The sequence below is a fragment of the Talpa occidentalis genome, unplaced genomic scaffold, assembly GCF_014898055.3.
Source record: "Talpa occidentalis isolate TD23 unplaced genomic scaffold, MPIMG_talOcc4v2.1 talOcc4.4, whole genome shotgun sequence".
NCBI lineage: Eukaryota > Metazoa > Chordata > Mammalia > Eulipotyphla > Talpidae > Talpa > Talpa occidentalis.
Window position 1 is genome coordinate 107,343,880 of NW_023604295.1, and position 25,238 is coordinate 107,369,117.

General features: G+C 38.0%; 1 protein-coding gene across 1 annotated transcript in view; it reads left to right on the forward strand.

Moving 5' to 3' along the window:
- Positions 1-787: 787 nt before the first annotated feature.
- The window catches only part of TNKS (tankyrase), a 158,939-nt gene continuing 134,488 nt past the window's right edge, over positions 788-25,238 (forward strand). Inside the window, exons 1-2 of the mRNA XM_037525996.2 lie at positions 788-1,489; positions 22,311-22,535. Coding sequence (XP_037381893.1) covers positions 817-1,489; positions 22,311-22,535 — 898 coding nt within the window. The 5' untranslated portion in view covers positions 788-816. The remainder of the gene's footprint in view (positions 1,490-22,310; positions 22,536-25,238) is intronic.

Consider the following 25,238-nt stretch of genomic DNA (forward strand, 5'->3'; position numbering starts at 1 on the left):
CAGAGATAATAGAATTGAAACATAACACTTTTAAAGTTAACAATTTAATTTTAAATTCGATTTTAGAGGGGAAACAGAGTGGTTAAATAGTTTGCCCATATTTACACAACTAGTAACTGGTAGAACTTGAATTCCAATCCTGGCAATTTGAATCATAATTCAAATTGAAAATGAAGCATTAAAAAGTACATAAAGCCAGAAAATCCATAGAGATGGGGCCCAGGAACCAAGGGAGTAAGGGGAAGGGTGGGAAAGATCGCATGACCAAAAAAAAAAAAAAAAAAAATCGTCAATGGGTTAATTGGAGTTAGAGTTTACTAAGGTCAGACAGCTCTTTATTTGTTAGCTTATTTAATCTCCCTAACGGTTTGGGGAGGTGGTACTGCTCCATTTCCAGACAAAGACACTTGATAGACGGTAAACACCGCCTTCTCCTGCACTGTTACACCTCAACGGCAGGCTTTGGAGAAAGACAAGGAAGGAAGCCTGAAGGAGACTTGGCAACAGAACGAAGCAGAGCAAGGGAAGCAGGCTGAAAGAGAAAAGCAGGAAGTTTCCCACTTAGCCAGACGCTGTTGGCAGCTTTCAAATCTTCTCGGCTTGCCCGCCTAGCATCACAAAGCCCGCCCCTCGGTCACAAAGCCACGCCCCCTTCCGTGGCTCTTCTCAGCGCTCTCAATACTTCCCTCCTTTTTGACCCCGCCTACTCCGCCTAGCATCATTTCCTGTGCGCTGGATGCTAATTGGCCCAGCGGTCGGAAGTGAGGGCGGGCGGTGGGGCCGTTGCCGCAGTGACAGTGCTGGGGGAGTCCGAAGATGGCGGCGTCGCGTCGCTCTCAGCATCATCACCACCATCATCAACAACAGCTCCAGCCCGCCCCAGGGGCTTCGGCGCCGCCGCCGCCACCTCCCCCCCCACTCAGCCCCGGTTTGGCCCCGGGGACCACCCCAGCCTCCCCGACGGCGGGTGGCCTGGCCCCCTTCGCCTCCCCGCGGCACGGCCTAGCGCTGCCGGAGGGGGATGGCAGCAGGGATCCGCTCGACAGGCCCCGATCCCCGGACCCGGTTGACAGTACCAGCTGTTGCAGTACCACCAGCACGATCTGTACCGTCGCCGCCGCCCCCGTGGTCCCGGCTGTTTCTACTTCGTCTGCTGTCGGGGTCACTCCAAACCCAGGCTGCGGTGGCAGTAACAATTCACCGTCGTCCTCTTCTTCCCCGACTTCTTCCTCGTCTTCCTCTCCATCCTCCCCTGGATCGAGCTTGGCGGAGAGCCCCGAGGCCGCCGGAGTTAGCAGCACAGCAACACTGGGGCCTGGGACGGCGGGACCTGGGCCAGGGGTCCCAGCAGTGAGCGGGGCCCTACGGGAACTATTGGAGGCCTGTCGCAATGGGGACGTGTCCCGGGTAAAGAGGCTGGTGGACGCGGCAAATGTGAATGCTAAGGACATGGCCGGCCGAAAGTCTTCACCCCTGCACTTCGCTGCAGGTCAGAGACTTTTGAATTGTCTGTTAAGGTTTTGGTGTTGGGAACTGGGGTCCGGGTAGGGAAAGAAGACAAGTTGTGGTCGAGCAAAGTGGGGGCGTGGTTATGACTCCTAGGTACCTCACCCGACGTCGGGAGGTTCCTTTCTTAACCTAGTGCCTGGGTGACGGGGGCGTGGTGGTGGTGGGGGGGATGTGTGAGTCCATTCTTGTTAATGTTTGCACAGTTTTACTTGCACTCATCTCCAACCCCCCTGTTGGCGTAGGCCCTAGATAGGGGTACACTAACTTTTTCAGTTCCGAGAGTGTGAGGAATGAAGTTAGGCTTGGGCAGGCTTAAAGTAGTTTTGTTTGCTTGTTTATTTCGTTTTAAAAGAGTACGTCCCTTGAGCACAGTATAGACCAAAAGTAGTTTAATGTAACTCAACAAGTGTTTAGATCTTTTGTAGTCTTAGTAAGCCAGTGAAAGACTTCAGTGAAGTTTGTGAAACTTTTTTCCTTTCTCAAGGAATCTACAATCAAACTGGGTAGGTCAAAATATGCTTGTGTGAAACAACTGGAGAAGAATATTTGGGTTCACAATGTGATGGTAGAAGAAATGTAGGCTTTGAAGTTTTGGATACTACTAATTGTCTGACAGTTTACTTTGTCTTGGTTGTCTTAGTTTTCTCATGGGCAAAAAATGGTATTCTAATGTTGGGTGAAGATTTAATGAGAAGTATCTTGCACATAAGTTCTCCCCAAAACGGGCTAACATCTTTTTTATTGAGCACGTAATGGACTCTCTTCTTTTAAAAAACACTTCGTATGTATTTTTTTCATTACGTTTGACATATGGCATTGAAAAAACACGCAGTATATTTTTGTAAAGTACTGAGAAATATGAAACAAAAAGGGAGGCCCATAATTTCACCGCCTGGATACCTACTATTGATATTTTAAAACAAAGGTAATAATGTTACATATGTTAGAAACATTACATTAGACATACTTGTATTATATATACATTATCAAATTCAAATAGAACAGAAAAGCGCAAAACGAAAAAGCACTAACACAAACATGGAAGATAATATGATAAAGATACTGTCTGACGTTTGCTGTATTTGTAATATATATCATTACTTCAGTTTTGTTTAAAATGAAGCATGTTAAGAACTTATTCTATGTATTGTTTCATCAGAACTTGGAAGATACTGTTATCCTCATTTTGCAGATGACAAAATTTAATAAGTCTAAATTCACACAAAAAGTAGTGAAACCTGGATTTGTACTCAAGACAGTTTGATTTTAGAACTTGTAAAATCCAGTTATCATAATGTACACCTAGGTTAAAGTTCCTTTTCATTTTTGTGAGGATGTTGGTTTCTATTTTGGGGGAAGAAGTAATTAGGAGTATTGGCTCCAAGAGTAGTTTGCACATTTTCTCTTGTAGTCTATACTTAGAGTCAGAGTCTCTCTCTCTCTCTCTCTCTGTCTGTAGCTCTGTCACTCTCTCTCTCTCTCTCTCTCTCTCTCTCTCTCTCTCACACACACACACACACACACACACACACACACTGAATCAAAAGTTTTTAGAAAACAGTCCTTCCCTTACTACATGTTTGTACTCTATTTTATTCATTTCATTTTTACAAATGCAATTTGGGACCCATTAGTGGTCATGACTAGAATATTAAAACACTGGAAATCAATATTAGGTCACTTGCTCCATTCTTGATATATAGGCCATTATGCACATAGTGAATTAAGTTATAAACAGCCTTCCATCAAACTAGATGTTTGCTGAAGGGTGTTGCTTATTTTATTTTTTTTTTTTGGTGTTGCTTATTTTAGATAAAATAATCCTTTTCTTTAGACAAAATGAAAGTTCTACATCAGATATAAATCAACTGGAATTGTTACTTTTACATACTTTATTTCAAACTTGACTATTTGAACACATTTCACAAATCTTGGCCTTTGCCTTACAGCATTAAATTTCTAATAGATGATAGTTACATTTATTTGTGTAATAATGAATTATTTAGGATCAGTCGTGTATAAAATAGTGCTTGTCTTTCAAATCACTTCTCTCTGTCACCGTATTTTACATTCTAATTTAGAGTTTCATGTGTACCCAGATACACTAGGATACACACAGTAAAATAGTCCTCTAATTATGTTCTAGTTATGTGAACCTAACCTTGATCTGCTATTTTTGGAAAAAACTTTTTTGGTTCTGTTGTGGATAAAAAACAAAACAATAACAGACTCTCCGTGGTATAAAAACAGAACTTGTAGTTAGGTTACCATACTTTCATGTTTGTATACATAGCTTAAAGAATTGTACTCTCGTTTTCTCATTGTATATAGCCTGAGTACTTAAAAAGTAATTCTCAGTTGACTATTTGTTGATTAGAACGCTAGTCATTGAATTGTCATGGAATAGCTGTTTTAACGATAGAATATTGATGGCATCCTTTGGGTGGAAAACATTTTTAATTGACATTCATTTGTTCCACAAGTATTTTATTAGTTATCATGTTCAGGTGTTAAATAGAGACACAGTTTTGTAGTGGCATCTAGTATTTACCCTTATGGAGCTTACAAGTTAAAGCTTTTACAGGTTAAAGTGGAGAAGATTAAACAACAGTAAAAAAAAAAAAAACCTTCACAAAGTATGTCGCCTAGAGTAAGAAAAATACAGTATACTGTCTGTTGGAGCAAGTAATAGGGGCTTTTGTTTTTTAGACTAGATTCAAAGGATGAGTCTAGACTCGCCAAGCAAACGTTGGAAGGAAGAATGCCTTTATTTCCATTTAAAATTTAAAAAAAATTATTGTTTGCAGTTCTGTAGAAAGAAATGAAACCATTTTTTAAAGATCTCAGAAGTGGTATGAGGCCATATTTAAGTCTTTTTGACTTTTTAAATCTTACCATAAGAGTAACCATAATTCTTTCCAGCAGCAGAATTACGAATCCTTTGTATCCCATCTTGGACTGTGACATTTGTTTAAAATATGGCTTAGAGATTGAATTAACAATGCAATCATCCTGTCCACAATTAGAAACATAATCTTCAGTTTCCATTGTTGATACAGGTTCTCAGAATACTATTTCTGACTTCTTAAGATAGTCATATCAGAGTCTTTCCCAGTCATGATCCAGTCTTTTATTGTTGACTAGAGTTTATATAAGACTTTCTCTGCAGATAAGATCTTTGAACCTGGTTTTCTATTGTTCAAAGGACAGCAGTCAAATAATAGAAATAATATTAATTTAGAGTGATATTATCTTAGTATAGTTACTAACAGTGACATTTTTATTGAAGGACTAGTGTAGTGAGATTTATTTTTGAAGTTCAGATGAGGTTTTTTAACAAAAGACTTTAGTTAACAAAGCATTGAATTCTGAGATTTCGTTTAGTATCTGCTTCATTGAGGACATTTTGAAATAAGCTTCCTAGTAATTGATTAGCATGTGTCTTGAATTAAGATTTACAATGTGAAGTATTTCAGTATTAAAACTAGCAAAATACGGATGGCAGTTTTATGCTTCCTTTTCATTTGGATGGTCTCTGCAACACACATTTGATCAAATAGAAGTCTTGCTTGTTCTTGTTTCTCTTGATTTTTTAGCATGACTAACCTGCTTGTCATTTTTTCTCCTACACCACCGTGCAAATGTAGTTTCTGTGAAAAATGCTATGCCTTCTAAACTGTTGCCCACCAGCATAAGCTGTTCTTTAACTTCGTTGTTGTTCATTATCAGAGGATTTAGTCACTACATACTCACTCTCATAAACTTTATTTAGTTTCAGTTGATGTATGGGATAGATAGTTCTCAAAATGGCTTTCAAATATTCCTCCCCTCCGTGTGTATGTATATCCATACACATGTGTATCCATGTGTATCCACCACTTATCAAAAGGTAGTGTCTCTTTCCTTCCTGTAGGGTAAGGAAAAAATGTCAGGCTTTTCTGCCCTCGCGCCATCAGGATAGATGATGGATCGTTGCGGTCCTGAATGCATGCCTGATGGGGGACACCTGGAATAGGGTGTGGGCATAGGTAGATGGGATTCACCTAGGCTAAGACTGGCCTTTTAAGGGCAGCATCCCAAGGACGCCAGCAGAAGCCGAGAAAGAAGTAGCAGAAGCCGAGAGAGAAGCAGAGAAGGCCGGAGAGCCCAGATAGAGTGAAGACTTGCTGGGGGCTGGGAGGCCTGCCAGCCTCCCGACCCCCCAGCACCCTTGCCTGCTGTGTACTGGGTAAATCCCAATGAAAGACCTGCAAAAACTACTGAGGACTCTGACTCTTCCTTTATCCGGTCTGCATGGGATCAGAAAACCTGGTCAGTGGTCATTCCTGACCCTACACTTCCCTTGTTTTTAAGTTGGTCTGGTGATTTACTAGAATGAGTGGAGTGTGGCAGTGTGTAACACTGGGGCCCTCAGAGATCTGAAATTTTCACTTTCCTGTGTTGAGAATTTTTCCTCTTGGAACCCAGCACCATGCTTTTGAGAAAGACCAAGAAGGGAAGATAAGGCTGATCAACAGTCCTCACCGAAGCTCTCAGCCAATACCTGCTTCAGCTGAGTGAATGAACTTTGAATATTCTGGCCTCATGAGGCCTCCAGATGACTAAGCTTAGTTAATGCACAGTATCACCAGAAATAAATGGTTGTTTTTATTTGAAGCCATTGCATTTTAGGATAGTTTGTTATATAGCGGTAGATACCTGAAATTGTTATGTATAGTCACAACTCTTTGTGTTGTAAATGCTTGGCACTAGTCCTTACATTGTTGCTTCTCTAGGTTATTTTGGTGGTCACTTGATCTCTTAGAATTTATTGAGGTTGGTGTCTTGGAAACTACTATTCCCAGAACCCTTTTCTAATGTTGTCATGTTAGAGTTTTTGCTTTATTCTTGGAAGTCAGCTTTGCTGGATGTAAAAATCTTTGGTTCTCATATTCTTTCTTGAGTGTTTACAAAGTTATTTCATTTTCTTCTGGTGAAAACTGTAAATGTTGAAAGTTTGATATAGTTTGATGTAGTTTGATTTTTTTTTCTCTTTCAGTAAAGTCCACTGTGATGTGGTGTTAGTCTCTCTAAGTTAATTGTCTCAGATATTTGATGTGCCTTTACGTATTTTAAGAGCTTTCATTTTAGGAAAGTTTTTCTGGAATTAGGAGTTTTATTATTCTTTTTTTCCTTTTTTGAAAAATATATATTGCAACTTTGTCTATCTTCAGTATATGTCACTTGCTCTCCCTTTTTGGCAGTAAAATATATATATGACAAAATTTACCATTAGAAACCAGTTTTTAGTGTACAATTCAGTGGCATTAAGTGCATTCACAGTGCTGTGCAACCATTACCACTGTCGTTTTCCAGAGCTTTTTAATCATCCTGTAGAGAAATTCCACCCACTTAAGCAATAACTACACATTCTCACATTCGCCCAGCCCCTGACAACTGCCACTTAGATTTGAATTCATCTTTAAAAGTATGGCATTCTTTTTGTTTAAAAAAAAATTCCTTCACCTTCCATTTTTCTTATGGCAGTATTGGGAAACTTTTTCTGTAAATATCCAGACGGTAAATACTTTGGGCTTTGTGCTCTAAATGGTCTCTGTTTCAACTACTCAGCTTTACTTTTGTGTCAAGAAAGTATTTATAGGGCCTCCCCGGTGTCGCAGCGGTTGAGCGCTGGGTTGCGAAGCTGCCCGCAGCCTCTGCGGCGCCGGTTCGATCCCTGGCTGCTCTGCGGCCACCGGAGGAGGGGTCCTTCATGGCGCGCAGACCTCTCCTCCTGCCTGCTGCTCCCCTCAGCAGTGTACTTGGGTCTTTCTGCCTGCTCTGCTCCCCGCTCTGGCTCTGGTGAATTCTCTCACCCTCCCACGCTTCTGACTGTACCCAGTGCTTATATAAATAAATAAATAAATCTTTAAAAAAAAAAGTATTTATAGACAATGCATAAATGAATGTGTGTGTATGTGCTCCAATAAAACTTTATTAAAACAGGAGAGTGACCCAGATTTGGAGCATTCATCATAATTTGTGTTTAATTCCTGCCATAAGGCATTGTCTGTGGATTTTTTTTTTCCACTTTTTATTTCCTTCACATTTAGTCTTTACTTTTGAAATGTTTTTTTCTCTTATTTTGAATTATTTCCTGTTTTGTCTTATTTCTAATTCAAATATATGCTATTCTTTCATGTTTTTTAATCATCATGTTGTCTTTTAGCTGGTATTAAAATGGTAGATGATAATTTTATGTTTCATGTACATTTTCTTTACGTATGCATTGTCTGTAGAGATGCTGTCCTGCTGAAATTCTTATAAGAACTTTGCATAGGATTTAACCTTAATTTTTTCCCCATTATTCCCTTTTACAGAAATTAATTGCTAAATAATTCCCAAAAGTAAGAATAGAGATGTGAGATGTTGAGGATAATTCCTCTTGTCCTTTCTTCTCATTTTGAACTTGCAACTCTGACCTAGAATAGAGGTCCTTCATTAGCTTTTCAGGATGATCTCTTACAGTAAGTAGTAGATTTTAGAAAAATCACCTTTGCTATCTCAGTTTATATACTTGCTCTAAGTGGCACTTTCTAGGGAACATTAACCAAAAATGTTCTGCTAAGAGTCTTTTGCAGGTAAAGTCTCTCTCTTGTAGTCTATTTACACAGAAGCTTTTTTTGACAAGTTTAGTCTAGTTACCTGTAATCTTTTCCTCCCCTGAGGCATCTGCTTCCTTCCCAAGGAACTAAATAGACCATAGATAAGCGTTCCTTCTGTCTAGTGTTTTTTGGCAGTTAAGAGGCCAAGGAAATTTATCTGGGGGATAAAAGGCATATCTCAAGGGTCAAGTTGTGAGCATACACATGTTTAAAAAATGAAATCTTATTTTAGGAGCCCTGATGAAGAAGAGTAATCAAAGAATGTAAATAGTGCTAAGAAAATTTATTGTAGTGTCAGGTTCTGAAAAGGGAAAAATATCATCATGTGTGTGATGAAATGAGAGTGGACAGAGAAACCTTTTGGGTAGTTGACTGTAAAATGTGCAGTAGGTACTACTGAAGAGACAAATGCTCTTAAATTTTTTTGGGGGTGCCTCCCCGGTGGCACAGCGGTTGAGTGCTGGGTTGCGAAGCTGCCCGCAGCTTCTGCAGCACCAGTTCAATCCCCGGCCACTGGGCAAGGGTCTGACAATGGCATGCAGACCTCTCCTGCCGCCTGCTGCTCCCCTCAGCAGTGTATTTCGCCAGTTTGCCTGTTCTGTTACCCGCTCTAGCTCTGGTGAATTCTCTCATCCTCTCGCACTTCTGACTGTACCCAGTGCTTGTATAAAAAAATAAATAAAATCTTTTTTTAAAAAAAAGAGAAAGAATGGAAGCTTTAAAAAAAAATTCTTTTTTTCTTTTCCTGTGTCAAGGTCCTTAAAATTACCTTGGCGTATGCTTATTCTTCTGATAAAAATTATTAGGAAGGTGGGATGTAGCCCTCATCTTGGGAGGCCTAATACCTTGTATCATCAAGATGGACTGATAATGCAAGTTGAATAAGGTGGGGGTTTTTATTTGTTTTGTTTTTGGTGTTGTCCTTATTACAACCTTGGTACTTAGGTTAACTTGGATGATTCAAGAATAACTTTAATTTTCTAAAAGTCATTTTGATTTCAAGTAACTGAAGAAGGTTTTGTTTTGTTTTGCTTTGTGCCTGCTGGGTTCTCTTTATTAAGGTTTCATCAGATGTCCGAGATTGCTTTTCCCCACAGTGAATTGTCCTATTCTTTGTCAAGTCGAAACTTGTTTTGACTGTTTATTCAGGTATCTGTTTGTAGAATTAAAGCAGTGTGAGCTTTTATTAACTTTTTTGTATGGCTGTTTTTACTTTTTGGCATGTGTCGGCTCCATAGTCTTTTTAGACTAGTGAATTTCTTTGAAAAGGTGAAATAATGTGTTGTAAAATTTCATCTCCCTTTGCGCTTTTGGTATAGCGCCGGTTCGATGGCTGCTCCCGGCCACCGGAATACATGGCGCGCAGACCTCTCCTGCCGCCCGCTAGCTACTTCGTCCTTCTGCTTACTTGTTTAGACTTCCAAGTTTTTTCTTCCGTGGTGGATTAAAAATATATGAGGAGGCATTTGGTTGTTAGCAGGTGATTTTTTGTAACTACAAACTCAAAAGTTTTGCATTTACTGACCAAAAATCCTTAAAATCCCTGTATCATTTGTTACAGATTAAAAATAACCTAAATCTCTGATGTCCAGTTAATGCTCTGATGTCAGTGATAATGCTTTCGAAAAACTAGGGTATATGTATAACTAGACTGAAAAGATCAGATGCTGTCATTCTAATATATTCACCAATCATGGAAACTGTTCTGGCATTCTCATTCATTTTTTTAATAAGACATGAGGTTCTTCTTTTACAAAAGCTTAGGTTACTTTCATGTTGATTATGGACTTTTTTTAAAGATATAGATGACATGGGATTATAATTAATGAATGCATTTTAGCTGTTTTTTCTATTGTCTTAAGAAGAGGTGCTAAACTACAACTATCCATTCTTTGCAGGAAAATATGCCTTTTGGGGGACAACAGTTTTGGAATAATTTAAAAACTCATAGCAAGCTATCAAAAACTTGATTTTGTCCTTCCCCCCAAAATACCCACCATAATTTGTCAGTAGAAAAATGTAACTGTGACCCTCTTGGAATTTTATGAAAGCAGATAAATTTAAAGTATGGAATAAGAGAAGTTCAGTATTTAATTCAGCCCATGCTCTATAAATGTTGGAGCAAGTGAACTTTGTAAATTATTCTGACTTCTGACCTTTTGATTTTCTTAAATGTGTAAATAATAATCCTTCTATATCATTAATCCATTCCTTTGTCATCAAATTGTAAAATTCAGGATTAATGAAATGTTTATGGAAATGCAAAAGAACTTAATGAAACTTGTATAATTCAGAGTCTTTGGGACAGTCCTGCAGTATGTTTACCCCTGTGGTCTTTTTCTCAGGAATCTGGCGTGAGTCTTAAGATTTGATGGTAGTTCAGGAACAAATCAACAAAAATAAGTGCTATAAGGAGCAAGATAAGGGGAATGGCATTATTGCCTGCCCTTGAGGAAGTTTATAATCACAGTGCAATGGTTCTCAAGCCTTTTAGTCTCAGGACTGTTTTATGCTCTTTAACTGAAAGCTTTCATTTATGTGATTTCTGTCTGTGGAAATTTATCATATTAGGAATTAAAACATGTTAAGAACGATTAAACTACACTTAAAATGAAAGTAACTATTTTCCAAAACAAAGAATAATGAGAAGAGATGCATTATATTTTTACACTTAGCAAGTCATTTTAATGTCTGAGCTAATAGAAGATAGGTGAGTTCTCATGTGCTGCTGCATATCATTTGTTGTCGTATTTATTTATTTTATTTTTTTAATAACCTTTTTATTTGCGATATTTATTTTAATTAAAGCATATGAAGAATATTCTGCTTTCAACAGATATATAGTTGAAAAATGAAAGGATGTTTTAATAGCATTTTCAGATAACCTTAGTTTTTTTTTTAATTTGATACTACACCCAAATTGATAAATCATAGTTTCCTAAACATTAGTTGTAATGTGGAATCTGAAACCATACCAGTAATATTTTCATTCTCTATTATGTTAAAATCTTTTGGTCTCTCTTGCATGAATGGGCCTTATAAATGTTTTGATTATTTGAAAAATTAGTTCACTGAACTATGCAGATTTTTGAAATGTTGACACTTTATAATAACAAGCATGTTTGTTACTATTACCACCAGTCTCATCAGAGAAATATTTAAATATTGGGAAACTGTTAGGCTTATGGTGGCAGATGCAAGTTTTACAAATTTTTTGGTTTTGCATGAAAGTTCAAGTTTTATCATCAAGAAAAAATAATTTGTGGTTTTCTTTGAAGTGAGAGGCTCATTTTGTGAAGAAAATATCAGTCAAATACACAGGTCAAATTGAGCTCGAACAGTTGTGTTAGTGTTCCTCAAGACAAAGATAATTTGGTGCAAAGTAGAAGTCCTTGCGTATTTCTCATTTTGTCACAAGAACATTAAAAATATATGTACTCAAAAGCTGAAATTTAATAAAATTAATGACAGTTTCATGAAGGATATTACATGAATTTCCTAAGTGGCCGCTTTAAAAAGACACAAAGGACCTTATGGTGAAGAATACAATGACCAATAGTATAGTTAGGTGCCACTATTTTGATTCATGCCACAAAGTCAGAAGTTCTACCTCCCATTGCTTTTGTGTCATGTCATCAGGGGTACCAAGAGTAAATTTCCAAAATGACCAACACAATATGAAATCATGCACTATCAATGTCTTTACAGTGAAAAAAACAAAGTTATCTTAGTATTATTTTGAAAATAGACCCCCCCAATGGGATTTTAGGGACCATCAGGGGGTCTTCATACTACAATTTGAAAGCTGCTGAGCTAATGGAAGTGGTTCTTATTTTTGTCTTTTGAGAATCTGATGAAAGGTATGGACATTGTCCCCAGAAAGAGATAATTAAACACCAAAATTTACATGTCATTTTCAGAGAATTACAAATTTCCAGAAGTACTAGAGTGTAGGTCTCAAACTTCGCATCAAAATCCCTTGGAGGGCCTGTTAAAGTTTGCTAGGCCACCCACCCCACATATTTTATTCTGTTGGGCTAAAGTCTGAGAATTTGCAATTTTAACAAGTACCAGGTAATGCTGTTGCTGATGCTATTAGAGAAATGGTTCTTAACACCATTTAAAACAAATTGCAGGGGTTAGGAGGTAGGGCTTTTTTTTTTTTTTTTTTTTTTTTTTTTTAACCTTCTGGTGGTTCTCACATGCAGACAGTTAAGAATCGTTGCTTGAGGGGACACAGAGAGCCCAGGTTGACTCCCAAATCCAGTGAGATTAAGAACACCTAATATTTATATAACGTTTTATGTCTTAGAAAGGATTTTGGCAGTTATTACTTACTACTAATAAGCATGTAAGGTAGTTATTATCCCTTAAGGAAAAACTGGCTTGGTATTCATCAAATTGTGGAGTTATAGGCGCTTAAGTCTATGAAATAAACTATAAGTAAATTGCCCATTTTTTGAGTGCAAAATCTATATTCCTAGAGAGTTTTTGCTTGTGTTGCTAACCTTGCTTTCCTAAAAAGTTCTACTTATTTATATTCCTACCATACTTTTGGCAACACCAGACATTATCATACTTTGTTTTTGGAAACCTAACATAAACTCAAAAGTACCCAATTGAGAATCAGATATAGGAGCTCCTGTTTTGTGTTATTTGAATCACTCCTCCTCTGCTACACGTAGATTAATTTTGTCTGTTTTTGAAATAAATATTATTTAGTGTATACTATTTTGTGTGAGATTCATCTATCTTGTCGAGTTTAGATTGTTCATTTTCACTATTATATAGACTGCGTGTGTGAATATGCTACTGCTTATCCATCCTGCTGTTTGTGAACATTTGGGTAGTTTGTAATTTTTGGCTATTATAGGGCTCCTGTGAGCACTTTGTCCATGTCTCCATGTCATCGTCTAAAATATATTTGTTAGCAGCACTCCCTTCTGCCCACCTGAGACTATGCAGGTGCTTCTTTCACCAGCTCTCTCCTGTGCAGGGCAGCAGGTCCTCAAGGCCACCCGCCTGCAACCATGCAGGCCTCTCTCAGCAAACCTGTCCCTTTGGGGCTGCTCTTCCTGCCCGCTTGTGTCCGTGCAAGTGTACTTTATTTTTCTGTTCCTCTCCTAATAAACCTGTTTTTAAAATATAAAATATATATATATATTTCTTAGCTCTTTGATTTTTTTTTAAAAAAAGCAGCATTCATGTTTTAATATGCATTTCTTCTATTATATCTGGGTGTAGGGTAAAGAAAAAAATGTCAGGCTTTTCTGCCCTCCCGCCATCAGGATAGATGATGGATCCTTGAGGTCCTGAATGCATGCCTGATGGCGGGCACCTGGAATAGGGTGTGGGCATAGGTAGATGGGATTCACCTGGGCTAAGACTGGCCTTTTAAGGGCGGAGTCAAGGGGACGCCAGCAGAAGCCGAAAGAGAAGCCGAGAAAGAAGCCGAGAAAGAAGCCGAGAAGCCAAGAAGCCAAGAGCAGAGAAGCAGAGAGAACGCCAGAGAGCCCAGATAGACTGAGGATTTGCTGGGGGCTGGGAGAACTGCCAGCCTTCTGGCCCCCCAGCACCCCTGCCTGCCATATGCCTGGTAAATCTAAATAAAAGACCTGCAAAAGCCACGGAGGACTCTAACTCCTCCTTTACCCGGTCTGCTGGATCATAAAAAACCTGCTCCGTGTCATTCCTGACCATACGCTGGGTAACTGATTTTATTTTTAAAATTAATTGGTTTTTTTTTTTTGTGAATTATCTTTTTTAGATATAATCTTTGCATTTTGATGTTTTCCTTATCATTGGAAGATTATCCTTTTTTCAATTTTTATAAATTTTTCATTTTATAAATTTTGCCTTTTCTTCCATTTTATGTTTAGTTTTTTTTTCATTCTGAGATCATCCAATTGTCAACTTAATGTTGAGATTTTTGTTACATTTTGGTATTTTGCACCTTAAGCTATGTTGATGTTGAATTTTATTTTGTTATACACTGAGAGATCAGGATTTTAAAAATTGTTTTTTTTTTTTTTTCCTAAACAGATGGTCAGTTTTCTTGAATCATTTTGAAATACAACCATTAAAATAAAAATGAGGGCCTCCCTTGATGGCGCAGTGGTTGAGCGCTGGGCTGCGAAGCTGCCCACAGCCTCTGCAGCGCCGTTTGATCCCCAGCCGCCATCAAGGGTCCCACACGGCGCGCAGACCTCTCCTGCCGCACCTGCTGCTCCCTTCGGCTGTGTATTTCGTCAGTCTGCCTGCTCTGCTCCCTGCTCTGGCTCTGGTGAATCCTCTCACTCTCCCGTGCTTCTGACTGTACCCAGTGCTTGTATAAAAAAATTAATCTTTAAAAAAAACAAAAATGAAAGTGGAGGTTTTTTCCTTTTTTTAAAATTATAGCTGAAAGTAAAATTGTTAGGGGGCAGGATGGGCACAGAGCAGGTTTCTATGATTGGTGCAGGCCAGATGGGTAAAGGAGAGTCCAGGAGCCCTGGGTGGCTTTCACAGACTTTTATTGAGCTTTTGCATGTATTACAGCAACCAGGTACCCGGTGGGGGGGTGGCAAGTCTTCACTCTGGGCTTCTCTAGCGTTCTTTCTCCCCTTCTCTCTCTCTCCTGCCTTTCCTCCTGCTTCTGCTTCTCTTGGCTAATGCAGGTGTCCCATAAGGCAGAAAAGCCTGAAATGGTGGGAAGGCAGAAAAGACTGAAAACCATTTACCCTACAGGGACATTTTATTTTTATTTTGCTGTCTTTTAGTTATTGTGATTAATTCATTGTTCTACATTTCAACTTTCTATGCTATTGCATAGAACCTATATTGAAATAAAGGGAAACAGATTGAAAATGTCAGTGGAATTTTATTACAGGCTCTGACCCAAAAGAGTAAGTCCTTTACTCTCCAGGGAAATAATTCATCAGAAAATACTCAGTGTAATTGGGCCAGACAAGGCTTTATTAGAGACTCATGCAAGAGGGAACCAGTGCCAGAAAGGAGAAATAAGCCTGACTTCTTGCAGACAGTGAGGAGGAAATAGGGTGGATAGAAGCAGCATCATAGCTGGTTCTGTCTTGGTCTGTGAGTAGGCATGTACGGACGGGTTACATTCCAACTGCACATGAAGGTTTTTAGCTTTCTCCCTCCAGGAAATTGTGAGATAATAATCTTTAGTAAAGTTCTAATGCGTTGTGTCTAATATGGCTCCTCTTTGTAAGTTGGGCGGGCCAGACTGTGGACAGGGCTCATAAGGCCGTGATTTAGTCCATCTATGTCCATCTATTTAAATAGAGCTTGGGCAACTATAAACCAGAGACACTAGGGGGGAGGGGGAGAAGGGAGTAGGATTAAAACAAGGGGGCATGGGAGCTGTATGGGGACTATGACCAAGATGAAAATGCATACATGGTACAAAAATGAAAAATGATGTGAAAAATATATAAAATAAAAAAATACATAAAGAGGAATATAAAAAATAAAAAATCAGTGTTTTAAAACTGATTTTTATAATGATTCATGGACACAGAATAATTGAAAACATTAAATTAAAATTAATATTTATAAATAAGTCACCATAATTATACTTTCAAAATAAAAAAAAATAGGGCTTGGGGCAACTCACCTTATAGTTTGTCATTTCTTTTATCTAGGCTATCTCAATTTCAAAAGTTTAGCCTTTTTCTCTGTAGTTTCTAAGATTGATGCATAAGTATGTATTTTCCTATATTTTACAATTTGCTGATATTCCAAGTTCACATAGCAGAAAATTTGAATTATGCCACTTTGGTAAGGAATAGTCATAGTCTCCATGGTGATATTTATATTGGTTTTGAAGGATGAGCCTGTTTTTCTTCAAAACTTTTGTGGCAGAAAGTTAGTTGATTCCGTGTTGTTGCCTCTTTCAGTGTCTTTATTATTGTCTCTGAACCATTCTGAACTTTAGGTACTTGAATATACAGGAGTTTCTACCTCTTTACCTTTTTATGCACTGTAGCTTGTCCTCCTTGGCAAATTTGTCCCTGTTTTTTTAATCTGCTTAATTACTTATTTAGATTTTAGCTCAAAAATGTCACTTTACTAGGGAAACATTCCTCACCCAGGCTCAGTTTTCTTGTGTACTTTTTGTAATCCACACATCATAATTATTTGTTAGAGTGTTCATTGTTCAGTGTTCCTTGAGAGAATAATAGATTTTTACTGAGTTAATCCATGAAACACACACACACTCTTGAATGTGTACACTTTCTAAATTCATTTTCATCATGCTGAAGTATTTTTACAAGAGTACTTTCAACTAGAATCATGTAATCATCTTTAAACTTTTACATATCTGAGATTATTTTAATTTCATTCTTCCTTGTAAGTAATAAGTTAACTAGGTAGGATATTCAGCCTAATAGTGCTGTTCCCTGTCTGAATCAGTCTGTTGTATGAAGTCATTTGCTTCATTTTTCGATGATCTTTGTTTTCTTTCTGAAGAACTTGTGATCTCATAGCTCTTAGTATTGTTAGACTTTAATGTCTGTTCTATTTGGTACTTCATGATCTCTTATTAATCTGAAGTTTCCCGGGCCTCTGCGGTGGCGCAGCGGTTGAGCGCTGGGTTGCGAAGCTGCCCGCGGCCTCTGCAGCGCCAGTTCAATCCCCGGCTGCTCCCCGGCCACCGGAGGAGGGTCCCACATGGCACGCAGACCTCTCCTGCCGCCTGCTGCTCCCCTCAGCAGTGTACTTCAATACTTCTGCCTGCTCTGCTCCCCGCTCTGGTGAATTCTCTCACCCTCCCGTGCTTCTGACTGTACCCAGTGCTTGTATAAACAACAAACAAATAAATAAATAAATAAATAAAACATGCCTCTAGTAAAAAAAAAAAAAATCTGAAGTTTTCCACTTTCCATCAGTTATGATAAATCCTGTCATCATTTTTACATTTCTTTTCTTCCTGTCTTATATCTCTTCTCTCATTCTTTCTCTATTCCTTGTAGATACTTTTTGGGAGAGTTCTTCAAGCTGATTTTCTCAGGAATTTATTCATTTTTTCTGTTACTGGTCACTTAATTCATTATTTCTCCTGATTATACTTTTCCTGCCAATTGTTCCAGTATGTTTTACTTGATATTTGTTCCCATGTTATGTTTTCAGTAGTCTCCATTTTTTTTCCTTTACTGACATTTAATTTGCCAGTTTTAAATATCTTCTTTATTTGTTTATTCTGACTTAATTTTGTTGCTCTTTCATGGTGCTTGCATTCTTCAGAAATCTTATTTTCTACTTGAGGTTATATTTTTCTTGGAACTTATAGCTATTTGGGGCAAGATTGTGTTTATTACAGGAAGATAGATTTTGATGGATGTTGGGTTTTAGGGGTGGTAAAAGTTTTTGTTCTAAGTTTTGGTCTTCCAGGTATTTTGAGGAAAATAGGGACATGTCTTAGGATAGGGAGTCTTTGGGTGATGATTCCTCTACAACTATGCCCTGTTTGTCAGGGTTTCTTCTATCTTGTTTTCTGAGTGTTGTCATCTTTGTTGTAATTTTTAATTGGGAGCTCACCTGCACTTTTCCTTCTGTTCTAGCCAATTTCCAATATTTTATCTTGATGTTTTCCCTTTTTCCTCTGGGCAGAGACACTGCTTTTATATTCCACAGTAGCATAGGAAACATGTGGCAGTGTTGAGAATACAGTTAATAACCTTTTCCTCTGGTTTTTACTCTGCACAGGATACCTGAACTGCTCTTAAGCTGTTCTTTCTTCTGAAATGGCAGCCAACCTTCCCCCCCCCAACCCATGAAGGAATGATTTCTTACAATATCTTTGTCCCTTTTTTTGTTGTTGTTGTTGGAATCTGGGAGTCACCTCTTACCCTTTTGCTTCTGGTGATTTCCCAGTTGGGTTTGGAGAAGGCACACATCCTTAACTACCTGCTAATTAAATACTTCTTTTATCTAAACATCAGTGTTTTCTAAATCAGGTTCTATAAGCTGGAAAAATTAATGGGCCAGAGTTTGCCTTTGACAAATGAAAACCATGCAACTTCATTGACTTTACAGAGTAATTTTGTAGTTTGTTTTCTAAACTGTTATTTTAAAAACAGCAGGGAACAAACTCTCTGTTGCTTAGCAGTGACTTCTGATCTAATGCAGTGTGAAATATTTCTGTACTTAAAGACTACTATAGTTAGAATTGAAATTAAAAGCAGCAGCAACAATAATGACTGAATATTAAATTGAATATGCATATTTCTGTGTTATAGAACATTTATCATTAAGCAGGAATCTATTTCTGATTACTTATGGTTTTGTGTACATTTGCCTGAATACATTTATTGTATCAAAAACCTTTGTCATTTTTCAAAGAATATGTAACAAAACTTTCCTCAATCTCTAGACTAAGGAATTCCACTGTAACATTTAATTTCCTCCAGAAAATGTATTGAAACTGAAAACTTAAAAGACTTTGGAAGGTATATCAGTATAAGAAAGTGAGTAGAATTAGAAGAGCATGTTGAGATGGGGCTGCTCTGCTAGTATCCCGTTCTGAGGCCTGTATATCATCCAAGATCCACTTGTGAATCAAACTTTCAATTCAGCAAAATTATAAAATACTGTTTAATGGACCTTAGAAATATTCACAAATATTTGGAACTGCATGTATTACGTTAAATTAGTGAATGTTGAGTTCCTTGACAAGGAAAGAAATGTCACCTCAAAATGTGTCAAGCTGAATTTTGTTTCATTGAGAATAATTTTTTTTGGTCATTGTTCAAGTTTTTATTTTTTATTTGAATGGAAATGGATTGATAATGTTCAACAAAGTAAGGTCATTCTAACATTTTAAATGCCAGTTTTTCCTGTTTTTAGAGAGAATAATGAGCATATCACATCTGTTACAGCGTACCTTTTTCTTTTTCATCTCAGCTTCTGTGAGTGTCAGGAGGATAGATATACGTGAGAGAGTGGTCATTATTTTTAAATAAACTTATTATACTGTTGCTGTTGTTGCTTTCAGTGTCTTTTAGGTATAATTGGATATTTTAACTTAAGGGGAAAAAAGGAAAAATAAATTAAGTATGGCGTATATAATATAAATTTTAGGTGTAGGTCAATGGATTTAGCAGTTCAAGTAAAATACAGTAGTTGTGGCTTTGCTGACAGTCTAAATAAGAACAAATGACTTTGCTACCATTCATATAACAACATCCCTTTAAAATAGTCCAGACACTATAAGCTTTTTTCCTTTTATTAAATTTGGAAGTTGTGCTTGTTAGTTTCAAGATTTACTGCGGTCAGGGGTTGTTCCTTTGAAGTTTTAATTTTAGAGAGTTTAAAATGCTGTACATCAGTGAAACAGTTTTCTGTCTCTAAAGTCAGACCTTGTAAATAAATAACAAGAACCTTACATTTCACATACCTGACTGAGTGAAACAGTACAAAGGGTAGAGGCAAAATATCACCATTGGTGAGTCCTCACCCATGTGCTTATAACTGCAAGACACAACTCAGGCTTATGGGCAACAACAATGGGGTTTATTAACAAAAGGGAAACTTGTAAAAAGAAAAGGTTTTTAAGGCCCCAGTGGGCTGGTTGTCTTACCCCAGATAGTATCGAAGATAGTATCTACAGTGTCTAGTAGTCCAAAGCAAAGGCTGGTTGAGCAAGATGGTGTTGTATTATCCTTTCAACGAGAGCCTGGAGTTTGTGGCACACTAGTAAGTGGTGGACTACATAGTGGCGGTTGGAGGTGTCACTGGTGGTACTGCTGAGATGGCACTGCCAGCTGGACTGCGTAGTGCTGGATACCAGACTGCAGTGCCAGAAGTAAAAGCAACAGAAGGTGGTGCTGGAGAATCAGAAGGTGGACAGCTTTCAGAGGTCAGCAGTGCTGGTTAGCACTAGTCAGCAGGTAGCAATGCCAGAGGCATCAGCCACTACAGCTGTTAGAGATGTGCCAGGCATAAGTCAACAGCAGATAGCTCTTTTGGAGACAAAAAAAAAGCACACAGGCTGCATGCTACATGAGCCTCTGTCAGCAACTCCCACTGGGGTGGAGCTGGGCAGACATCACCATGACGGGTCTACCATCTGGCGTGGCTGCTGAGGTGGGCCTCTGCAACACTAGTCATGTCCCATGGTGTCAGCAGACTATGTGGTGGCAGAGCCAGAGGTCTGACACAAAGGTCTGATACAGAGATCTGCAAAGATATGTGAAGGTCTCAGGATGAGTGTGTCTGAAGCCATCTGTCTGATGAACAGGGTAGCTGACTGCTACCCTGGCTTATATCCCCTTTGGGGTCCCTACCTTTCAAGCCTAACTGGTCCATTTATAATCTCAGCTGTTTGATTGGTGCTGGTCAAGTGTGAATCTGATTGGTCCATTTACAATCCTGAATGGTCTCAAAAACCTTGAATGGCACCCGTGGGAGCACAAACCTGATTGATCTGTATTCAGTTACATAGTGATATTCAAAAGTGAAATTCCTGCCAGTACATGGAAACCTGACCTATGCTGAGGTCTGGTGGTCTTTCATAGGTGGTGGGCACTTAAGTGAGTTCTGGTATGCTGGTGCCCTCAGAGCAATTGGAGCATGGGCAACTGTTAGGAGCTCACCAGGCTGGCCCAGTGGTGCTATGGACCTCTCTTCCTGTGCCTAGCAGTAGGGCAGGGTAAGTTTCTCCCCCATTACTGGAACTGCAAGGCTGGCTCACAGGCTGCATGCTACATGGGCCTCTGTCAGCAACTCCTACTGGGGTGGAGCTGGGCAGACATCACCATGATGGGTCCACCATCTGGCCTGGCTACTGAGGTGGGCCTCTGCAACACCAGTCATGTCCCATGGTGTCAGAGGCATGGCTTCTGTTACAATAGTCCTTGTAAAACATGAATTAGAATCAAGTAATTTCCCTTATGAATGGATTCTCATGTACTTACAATACAATCTAAATTTCTTACTCATGACTTACAGAACTGCAGCAAAAACAGGTGCTATCTGATAGGTATCTATGGAAACCAATCTTTGAGAGACTTATCTTAGAGCCTGCTGTCCTGAAATGAATGGATTTCTATAGATAGTATGAAGGATGTATCTTGAAATTACCTTTTTCCTATTTTCCATTTGTTTAGTTGATATATGAATATAATGAAGGAAGGTAGCACTATGTGACTTTTAAGTTTTTATTAGAGATGCCATTTTGAAATAATATTACATGGTGAATAATAGCATGGAGGTACTGATACCTAGTCAGTAAGACTTAAAATTTGAAAAGCAGGAAAGAATTATTGTTTTATAAAGATAAAATTGCCAATTTTTGCAAGTTACCTTTCTTTTAATGCATTGCAATGTAACTTTCATCACTCCAGTACAATTACTTTCAAATTAATAGTGACTATTTTTTCTCTTCTGCATTGATCTTGCTAAGTCCTCATCATGCTGGACTCTGCATAATATTGTTACCTTTTGTTTCCATTTCTTGTATGCTCTTGGTATTTCTTACCTTTCTAAGTGTTTGCCTAGTCCTTATACTGCTTCATATCATTTTTCATCCCTCCACCCCCTTTTTTATCTGAATATTTTGATACTTGTTACTCATGTTCTGCTTCTGTATTTCCAAAACCTGTACTCTCATTTTGGGGGGAGGAGGGTCATCTTATTTCTTCACACAATAAATTCAAGCTAGGGTTGTATCTCTTAACTACCCATTTCACTGAGTTTGTTGACTAGTGCCGGGAAGTAGATACTTTGGTATCTGTCTATTTTTTTTTTAAGTTTTTGTACCAAACTATTACCACATAGTTCTCATATCTTTACATTCCTTTCCAGGGACCTAGTGTGTGATTGAGTGTTTTGAGTTGTGTTAGGCATGGTTGTCAGTAGTATTTAAGTAACCTTTATCTCTTGAAGAGATGAGTTTTACACCTGTAATTTTGTCTTGTGAAACATGAGAGTGAGTGAATGGGACAAGAGTCTTATTTCATTCATTTTGTATGTCTAGCATAGCTGCCAAAAGACTTTCAAAGTTCTGTGAGATCTTTGATTATTTCCAATTGTGACCAGTTTTCTTTTTGATATGGAATACAGACTTTAGCTCATTTATTGATAACATTAAAGGAATTTTAATGGGTGTGTTTACAAAATTGATATATAAGATATTTTTTTCTTTCTTTTTAGGTTTTGGGAGGAAGGATGTTGTAGAACACTTATTACAAATGGGTGCTAATGTCCATGCTCGTGATGATGGAGGTCTCATCCCGCTTCACAATGCCTGCTCTTTTGGCCATGCTGAGGTTGTGAGTCTGTTACTATGCCAAGGAGCTGATCCAAATGCCAGGGATAACTGGAACTACACCCCTCTGCATGAAGCTGCTATAAAGGGGAAGATTGATGTGTGCATTGGTAAGTATTATTTGATGATACTTATAAGATTAACATACTTATAACATTTTAAGTACAGCTATATTATTCTCTCTCTTTTTTTTTTATTGTGGTGGAAATGGTGTTCCCTCAAAATGAGTAGAGAAGGTTTTAGTGCTTCTTACTTTTACATGTGTTTCTTTTCAGTCATAAGTGACGGAGAGAGAAGGTAATCTAAAGTTGGTTAAGAAAAAGATTCACAACATTAATTCTCCAAATGCAAGTCAAATGCCAACTTGTGTGGAGCTAAATTTTGATGAATAACTGTTATAAAATTTAGTCAATTTATAATCTCTTTAAAAGACTGCAAATTCTCCATCCAAACATAAGTGTGTCATTATAAAGTACCAGCTCTTACAGAATTGGAATGACATTTTGGGTACTTTAGATTGATTAAAAGAAACTCATCTAGTATTAAGGCAAATACTTTATGTTACTAAAATTGAACTTCAGCTATTTTGTTAGTACTGGAAAATTTTGAGTAATTCAAATATAATAATTCAAAGTTTAATATTTTCAACATAAGCCATTGTCTAGAGAAGAAGCAATTTCAAAAGATTAAACTTTTCAACCATTGAGGTTATATGAAATTGTACCCAATTAGCATTTTTCTCATATATGTATTTTAGAGTTTGCTTTAGTACACAAAATATTTTATTTTGAAGTCAAAAGCAGGCTTCTGGAGAACAAGCATAATTTCCCCAAGTGTGTTACTTATTTCTGAAAACGCAAGATGATAGATGTTTGTTTAGTTCATGGCAAATTTATTTACATAATTGTTTTCTTCCTAGATGACATCTATTTTAGTTTAATCAACGATCTTTATGATAAAACTCAAATGTATATGTCACTTAAAAAGATATAGTGATGTTGCCATTAAGATTTTCTAGCCTCCAATACACACACACTCATATTATTTTTCCACAAACTATTGCAATGCCTGATGTCTAACTTCTTTATCACATTCTTTGATCCTTTGTCACTTCAGCATCCATTGACGTGACCCTTTGGATTCCATGCCCTTTTTGTCCTTTGACCCTTTTTATTTTCAGTTGATTGTTCCATTTCCTGTTATTTTTCTCTCTCTCTCTCGCTAGTGCCACCACATCCTAGACCAAGTCATTATATTAAATGACATTGAAAACCTTGAAATTGTAGCATATTTCTGACCATGAAAACTCTTTAGTTATTTGTAAGTTACTATGTGATAAGTAGTATTGAACTTGATATGTGTTTTACCTAATCATCTAGACTTTTAGCTTTCCTACCTTCATTTTTTTCTTGCTTCATTTCTGTTGTCATTGCCACTAGATTTTTTAATCCTTAGCCATCAATTTTATAGTTTTCACCTTCTTGAAATATCCATATTAGTGTTGTTTTCCTACTTGTTCTTCTTTGAGTATTTCATTTTATCAGTGCTTGCAATATTTTACTAAAACTTATATTCCTTCTCTCCTCCTAATCTTACTTCCCAATGTACATGTTGAAAATATTCCTTTTATCTAGGTTCTGTCATACGAAGAACTAGATACAGGATTTGAATTTTTAAAGACTGGATCCCCACAGTCCCACAGTCCTCAGTGGACTTGGGTGCATAGTGCTTTCATGTTGTTTCAGTTCTTGTGCCTTATAAGAGTTGAAGGAAGGGAAAGGGCACTGTAATTGAGGATACAGCTGTTATTAAAGTATGGAACATAGTTATGGGAGACAAGATTGGTTATAGACTCTCCTGTACACATTTAGGAACCTGTTAGGAGGTTTCTTCTTAGGTTTACTGAAATTGCCGATAGCTTGCGTACCATAATTTCTGAAATTGAGTATATTAGGGAATTTTGGAATGTTTCTGTGTGTTGGTGTTCTGAGACCAATTTCCAGTGGAGGTGTAGCATTTTCCCTACATCAACAAACAATTCTCATGTTCCAGCACTGTCTGAGAATTCAGCTCAATTCTGATACTCTTTACCTGGGAATAGTGTCAGATTCCAGTCTAAGGGCTCAGTCTCTCAAGACCACCTTTCACTTCAGATACCAGCTGCAAGCACTAGGCAAGATCCAACCTGGGCATCTGGGCAACTAGCTACAGATGGGAGGTTCCCATCATCCTCTCCTCAGACTTAGGTTCCTCTCTCAAGCCCAGATTATTATCTGTGATTCTGATCAACTGGCTATAAATTAGAACTCTCCAGGATTCCCTCCTCAGGCTTAATTAATTTGCTAGAGGGGCACCGAAAATTCAGGAAGGCCAATTACATAATAGATCACCAATTTATTACACAGACTTTTATTTAGGAATAGTCAGATGAAGAGATTCATAGGTCAAGGAATCAGAAAAAAAGTGCAGAGATTTCATGCTCTCTCCATGTACAGCGTTCTTCCTAAATCTTAACATGTTAACCAACCCAGAAACTCTCAGAACCCCAATCTCATGAGCTTTTTATGGAGGTTTCGATACATAGGCACAACAGATTAAATCATTAGCTATTGGTAATTTGACTTAGCCTCCAGTACTTCTCTTCTGCCAGGAGGTGGGGGTGAGGATAGGATTGGAAGTTCTACTCATGTTGGTTTCCCTGGTAACCAGCTCCCATTCTCAGGTGCTTTCCAAAAGTTGCCTTCATTAACAGTCAGACACCTTTAACACTTAGGAAATTGCAAGGCCTTTGGGAGAGCTGTGAAACAGGAACT